At 34.2% G+C, this 7,455-nt stretch overlaps 1 protein-coding gene across 2 annotated transcripts; it reads left to right on the top strand.

The window, feature by feature from the left end:
* The first annotated feature begins 3,297 nt into the window (after positions 1-3,297).
* Positions 3,298-6,764, top strand: LOC136202107 (senescence/dehydration-associated protein At4g35985, chloroplastic-like). 2 transcript variants are annotated; one of them, XM_065992581.1, is made up of 5 exons: positions 3,298-4,101; positions 5,508-5,629; positions 5,715-5,881; positions 6,372-6,456; positions 6,550-6,764. In XM_065992581.1, exons 1-5 carry the CDS (start codon positions 3,523-3,525, stop codon positions 6,593-6,595), a joined length of 999 nt encoding a protein of 332 aa, XP_065848653.1. In that variant the 5' UTR covers positions 3,298-3,522; the 3' UTR covers positions 6,596-6,764. The 2 variants fall into 2 exon arrangements, with proteins under 2 accessions (XP_065848653.1, XP_065848652.1); XM_065992580.1 differs by having other exon boundaries at positions 3,307-4,101; positions 6,533-6,764.
* Positions 6,765-7,455: the final 691 nt, after the last annotated feature.

Here is a 7,455-nt window from a genome sequence, read left to right as displayed (position 1 = left end):
CTCCATATTAAATCCTACAAACTTATATATTTACTTACGCAAACGTACAAGTAAATGGCGACCATAAGGATTAAAACAATTGTACTTAAGTTTTACAAACAATCGGACAATAATCTCAGCGGCGGATCGATCTACCTCAAAGATAGGAAACAATTGATTGCCGTCAGAGACAGAGTTAAAACATTTCTCAGACGTGAGAACTTTACACTCTCAAATACTCTTCCCAAAGAAGAGTCTCAAGACCTGGCGGCGGATCGATTCACCTCAAAGATAGGAAGCAAATCGATCGCCTAAGGCAGCTTAACTTCCTCACCAGGAATAAAAGCTTCTAAACCTTCACAAAGGTTCACACATTGGGGTACGGCTGGCCACCTACCCTAAACAATCAGAGAAATCCTAAACCAGATTCTAGAAAATTACTTGCTAAAAGATATAATGCATTAGTAAAAATAGTTCTGGAAAGCAAAAGGTTCATCCAACTAATGAAGCCTCGTCTTCATCTCCAAATAATGAAGCCTCGTCTTCATCATCAAAATAATGAAGCCTCGTCTTCATCTCCAAGTAATGAAGCCTCGTCTTCATCTCCAAATAATGAAGCCTCATCTTCATCCAAGTAATGAAGCCTCGTCTTCATCTCCAAATAATGAAGCCTCGTCTTCATCCAAGTAATGAAGCCTCGTCTTCATCCAAATAATGAAGCCTCATCTTCATCCAAATAATGAAGCCTCGTCTTCATCCAAATAATGAAGCCTCGACTTCATCTCCAAATAATGAAGCCTCGTCTTCATCTCCAAACAATGAAGCCTCGTCTTCATCAAAGATAATGAAGCCTCATCTTCATCAAAGCAATGAAGTCTCGCCTTCACAAATGCAAAGTAAAAACACTTTGGAAAATGAGTAAAGGCTACAAAGGCAAATGCCTAGAGTGCCAAAATGCCCCCACAAAATGCACAAAAGTCCCTAAATGGCTGATCATTCTTACTGATCCCTAAGGGCGGATCATTCTCCTCAATATGGCAAAACTGAAGAAAAGAAATCTAAGGCGAATCATAATCCTATGCGGTAGGAACAAATGGTCCTATAAAGGGCGGGTTATTCCCTTTCTAAAAGAAATATAACTCTCAAGAAGCCCCTAGAGGCTAACAATGGATACGGTTGGCCACCTATCTATAAGGAAGCAAAAGCCCCCAAAAGTGCATCATATCCATATGTGATTTCACATAGGGCGGATCTTGTTCATAAGTTCCCGTATAAGGAAGCCCCTAAAGGCGCATCATTTCCATATATGATCCCCCATCTAGGGCGAGTCCACTTTCCTCCAAGATAGAAAAATAAAACACCATTTAGACAGCCCTAAAGAGCTTTTTATACCTTTAGGGGGGGCTTCTGATAACAACCCAAATTATTCTTGAATAAGGAATAAGGGAAAATTAATATAAATAATGGCAAACCATTATTCCTTCTAAAAGAGATATTTATGCATGATTAATGTGGAATTAATGACAATTATTGCAGGATCAATGCAGGGGTGAATATGCAAATAATGGAGAAAAGGAAGGAGTTTCTAGCATTATACCACACCACGTGGACCATGGCGAGATACGCCCGATGAGAGCGAGTAGTGGGGACCCGCCATAGCTCTCAAGGAGAGCGTACATACGCCTTAACGGATCCAAGAATACCAAAAGGCGCCTTTATTACCATCCATGAATGGGAATAAATACAATTAAATGGCAATTAATAGCCATTAAAGGGGAATAAAGACTTGACTGTTCGAATACCTCAACTCTGAGGGTTTCAATGCTAAATGCTGGGATTAATGGAGAATTGATAGCAATTAAAGATGAGTAATGACACAACTCTTCACCTGCTTCCCCATTAATGCTGAAGGTTACAGAAACCTATATAAATACCCCAGCTTCCTAGGATCAAAGGTACACTTACTGATTCTCTACTTTTGTGCTTACAGTTTATTCTCAGAAATATTACTGACTTTGGCATCGGAGTGTCCTCGGCCGATCCCAACGGCGCCTCACAGGGAAGTGCTCCGATCAAGGATTTTTCCCAAGTTATCAAGATGAAATTCTGAAGATTGGATCATTTGAGATGATTTAGCCGTTAAGTCCAAAACGGCTCTTTTAGCAGACAGCTTCTGGTCAGCTTCAGTCTGTTCCGCCATTCCCTTCTTCTGTTTTCTTCAGGCGTCAGGTTTTGTCTTCTTGCATCAGACTTGTCTTTTTGTGTCAGTTGTCTTTTACCAATAATCCATTGACCCATGATTCTTGGAATTAGTCTTCTTTGTATTTTCGAGACTTCAATTATTGGTGCAGAAGATTGGCAGACTTTGTCCTTTAGTAAACGGATCCTTCATGCTGTCCTGACTGTCACTCAGCTTCATTCGTTATCTTCGAATGTTCAACTTCCATGCTAAGTTCCTTCTTAGTCAGCTTCGTTATGTTTGTATAAGTCTGAAGGAGTCTTCTAATTTAGTCAGCTTCGTTCTGGCAACTTTGAAGGAAACTTCTGATGCTCAGTTCCACTCTACTCAGCTTCTGGCTTGTGCTGACTTTTGACCTGTCTAACTTTATATATATATTTGCACTCAATTTTGAACAAACACATTAGTACAATTAAATCAAAGCATTTAAATTTAATTGTCTCTTAATCATGGATGATTTTGTCAAATCAAAATCTTGTGGAAAGGTGTTTCAACATACTCAACCTTCTAGTTAAGCTAGAGAAGTTTGTAATCTTTGTTGGTTTACGATTAAAACCATCACCCGACTTCAATCTACATCACAATGATATATGTAGATGGAAGAACATTAATTGTCCCAAATATCTTGTTCTCTTCCATATTTTTTGGTATCCACTTAATTAAAGTTTCTATTTATTGATACTGTTTGCTGTTAGAAAATATTGTTTTTCTGTATTAACCATACAAACACAAACAAAAGTATAAAAATGAGCAACCAAACACATTAACCATATAAACACAAACAAAAGTATAAAAATGAGCAACCAAACACTCTAATACTGTGTGTCAGATGTATTGAATATTTACTATTAACTAATTTACTAAATAAGAACCTAATTTAAAAGATAAATAAATGATCGGCCAATTAGATTTATCCAACTAAAAAATTAAGGCTTAACACACACAAATAAAATAAAATATCTGCCTAGTTTATAGCTAAAAATAATTGTAACTTGAAAAACCAACTAGATAACCAAAAACTACAAAGTAAATAAAGTAGCTCCATATAAGATGCTGCCTGATAAGAAAAGATGGTGATAGACTCCGAAACCAAAAGGCAAGAAATTGGGTATTTTGCAGGTATACGGCACTGTTCTATATATAGTGCTTGTGGAATATATTCCAGATAACAAATTCCATTGTTCTTCAGGAATATTGCTGATATAAATCCATTAAATACCAGAGTGAATATATACCAATTTCATCTACTTCTTCCACACAATCATTCTTCCACCCAAAAAACACAAACTTCCTTTCAACACAAAATGCAAAAATCACTACTAAAAATGGAGTCTTTCCGCAACACTCCCCCCCAACAACCCCCTCCTCCACCAACACAAATCACCAAAAACATCAAACAACAAATCCTACTCCAGATCCCAGAATGCACAGTCCATCTCATGGATAATAAAGGAGAACCTCTAGAACTAGCCCGGGGTAAGTTCACGCTTATCCAAATCCTGGATAAGAATATCCCATACCCGGTTGCAACCATAATCAAAGTTGGGGATGATCTTCAATGGCCTTTAACGAGAGATGAACCGGTTTTGAAACTTGACCGCTTTCACTATTTGTTTTCTTTGCTTATAAAAGATGGTCATCCTCTTAACTATGGGCTGGCTTTTCCTCAAATGTATGGGCTTAATTTGGGGCCGCTTGACTCGTTGCTGAAGGAGAATTCGTGTTTTTCTGGGGTTAGTTCGAGTAAGAGTAAGAATGTTGAGTGGGAACAGTTTGGTTCGAGGATTGATGATTATAATCGAGTTTTGGTTAATGCTATTGCTGATGGAAGTGGTCAGATTGTTAGAGGAATCTTCGTTTGTAGCAATGCTTACAGCTCTCGGGTACAATTTCTTCCATTTCTGACACAACAACATAATTTATCTTGTGAAAAGATTTATCATATTCAGAATATATAGATTACGTAACATAATTATGATTCGATAACTCGTTTTGATACTCTTAACATGTTTTCACCAATATCTAGTAATACAATTAATTAAGATTAGAATAATGAGAATGGGGTATATATTAAATGGAGTCTTGATCAATCTAAATCTATTCAATTTTGGATATGTATATTTACTATTTGACTCAGATCCAAACACACTCATAAAATAAGGTTGGCTTGAAAGTTGTCTTATAAGCCCAAGTCTTGTGGATCCATCTTATTATATATATTTTTATGGAATTGGAATTAATTCCATAAGGTGGTCTAGTCAGTCTGAATCAATAAATATAATACAGACTAACTAAATTTAGGCAAGAAAGTTAAGTATCAAGATCAATATCAATAAATGTATCAAGTTGGTTGGTTATTTAAAAAGCTAAGAATGTTTTTGGGTGAATTACATAAACATCACTAATGATAATAATATTTTTACTTTAATCAAATTAATAATTTTTATTTGTATTATATTAAATATGTTTATCTTTATTTTAAAAATATCATATATTAAAAGATAACCATCATCTTTTAACCTTTTTCAAAATAAATAGTTATTGATAACTTTCATATTGACAAAATTCAAAATAAGATTTGACACAACCATAAATATTCAGTGGCATATGATTTTCTATATATTTTCCCCAATATTTTTTATATGTGAGTTAATCCTTTATTCTTAAAAGGGTCCATTTTTTAAGAGAGTTAGCTCAAATTTTAAAATATGGTTGATCGGTCCATTGGGTTAAATGACCATTTTCTTTCTTTTAGACATATTAATAGAGGAGACACTATAATTATTTTGTTTTTAACAAAGTAGCCATTATTTTATTTTTTTCCATCATTATAGTGACTTTATATTTTTTTTACTATTGGGTTAATTTTCTATCTCATCATCCAATGGTGTAAAAAATAAAATAATGATTACTTTGTAAAAAAAACAAACTTGTTCTATCTCACCATCCCAACTGTATTTTGCCTAAAAATACTGAGTTCAAGCTTAGTTTATTGTTAATTTAGGTGGACTCAGACCAATCATATTCTAAATCCAACTAAATTAAGCTTAGTTAAAAAAGAATATATAGTTTTTAATAATAAAAAGTAAATTTATAATTAAAAATAAATATTTAATAATCAATATTATATTATGGTCAGTCCGTCCATTATATTTTAATAAATCCCAAGCACATATTAGAAATAGACCCTGCGGACATGTCTACTTTGTTGTGATCACCAATTTGAGATGCTTTTTTCTTATCTCCAACAAGTAATTTGCATTACATATGCATGATCATGATCAAGCAGGTCCATAATGGAGGGGAAATAATTCTAAGTTCCAAAAAAGATAAGAAAGATCGGATGACCAGAAGTAACACCATGAAGATGAAGAATGGTGAGGACAGTGGTTTGAGAGAAAGCTTAAAACGGTACGTATTTGCTAATGCTAACAATAATATAAATTTGTAGATTTGATTCAATTCAATGTTTGATTTTATTGGTGTTAATTATTAGTGCAAGAAATCTATCAAAGATGACAGAAAACATAAGCAAAGCAGTGCTAGATGGAGTAGTTGCAGTGACAGGGATACTTATGTCATCTCTCTTATATTCTCAAGCAGGAAAAGCATTTTTATGCACTCCTACCGGACAAATCCTCTTGGCTTCTCTTGATGCTCTCAGTAACTTCAACTCTAACTCATTACTCTTCATGCTCTCATAATCCCCGCGCTGCAGGGATCTCGTAGATATAGTCTCATTTGTCTCTGCTCGCGGAGACAAAAACAATCCTCATCCCTACTCTGCGGGAATTCTAAAGAAGACGGAAAATTCTAAATAGCCTATAATGGGTTCATGTTTTTTTTACAAAACAAACACTATGATTGGCATGTTAGCCATTCTGGATTGACTTATTTTCAAGAATTGAAATTGTTTAGTATTATATTTACTATCCTAAGCCGTTTTGGGGTGTCCATATTTATCAAAGTCAAAATAGCTAACGATGGCAATCATAGTATTTATTTTGTAACAAAAAAAAAACTCATATACTAATCTACAAAAACGTGAAACCAGAGGAGATTTTATTTGAAATTAACCTAAATCAATTGAATTTTTATCCTTGACCCTCTATTTTCTGTTGGGTTGTTTTAAAGGTGATATTGATTAATGCAGATGCGATAATGGAAGCTATTGAAGTAGCAGGAAAACAAGCACTGTCAGCAACTTCTAGTGCCACAACTAGAATGGTGACTGATAAGTAAGATCCACAATATTAAGCTTGTGAATTTCTAGTGTCCAAGCTTGTTTAATTTGATTTTGTGCACCTAAAGCAGGATGGGTGAAAGTGCAGGAGAAGCCACTCAAGACATGTTTGCAACTGCAGGCCATTGTGCTAACACTGCCTGGAATGTCACCAAAATTCGTAAGGCCATCACTCCGGCTTCATCTGTCTCCGCTGGGTTAAAGAGGAATCCGGGAATCCATGAATCAACCAAATATAATATATAATACATTGTAAAAGATTGTTGTTTTCCGTTACTGTTTGTTGTTTACTGTTGTTTGTTACTTGATTGTTAGTGTTTGATAAAATTATGATTAAATGTTGTTGTTAATATATAAAATGACTAACATGAATATGTTTTAAATGTAATTTAACAAATAATTTAAATAATTAAATAAAAACTGAATAATAATTTATAAACAATTTTTTTATTTTATTTTATGACTATGAAGAAAAAATGGCAAATATGAAGTTTGTTAGAATGATGGTTGTAGAGATAGACCAAAACATTGTGTAAAAGAGAAGAGTAAAGTCTTAATTTGTAGGATTTGCTAAAATGATCCAAAAGAAAAAAAAATGTATCTTTGACTTGAAAACAACATGATCAAGTCAACTTAAAGAAAAATTTAGAAAAATAAAATAATGTACTTTCCAATTTCCTTTCAAAACAACAATCCACGAGTATTATTTAATTTTGGTCAAATACTTCAAGGTCTCCCATTTGAAACGAAACGACAAATAGAAACTTGAAAAAAGGAATCAAGTAAATGGAGGTATAAGTCATTTATCCATGTATTCATGCACACTTCGACTACGTTGTGCAAACTATTGATACGAGCTACAAATATATTACTCATACTTTAGTGGTAAGAATCTTTCCCTCAACATTGCCTTCATTCATAGCTAAGACCGAATCGGTTTTCGAAATATGACCCCACCATCGATGCTCCTCCCTTCAACCTATAAGCAACCAAT

The sequence above is a fragment of the Euphorbia lathyris genome, chromosome 8 (genome assembly GCF_963576675.1).
Source record: "Euphorbia lathyris chromosome 8, ddEupLath1.1, whole genome shotgun sequence".
Classification (NCBI taxonomy): domain Eukaryota; kingdom Viridiplantae; phylum Streptophyta; class Magnoliopsida; order Malpighiales; family Euphorbiaceae; genus Euphorbia; species Euphorbia lathyris.
The sequence above is the reverse complement of the archived record's forward strand: the minus strand, read 5'-3'. Positions and strand labels throughout refer to the sequence as shown.

What these genes read in the sequence shown, in the direction of transcription:
- LOC136202107 (XM_065992580.1), top strand. Translation starts at nt 3,523, where the DNA reads ATGCAAAAATCACTACTAAAAATGGAGTCTTTCCGCAACACTCCCCCC. An exon ending in TTGAGAGAAAGCTTAAAACG is followed by an intron (nt 5,630 to 5,714) that starts GTACGTATTTGC and finishes GTTAATTATTAG; the next exon opens with TGCAAGAAATCTATCAAAGA. An exon ending in ACTAGAATGGTGACTGATAA is followed by an intron (nt 6,457 to 6,532) that starts GTAAGATCCACA and finishes CACCTAAAGCAG; the next exon opens with GATGGGTGAAAGTGCAGGAG.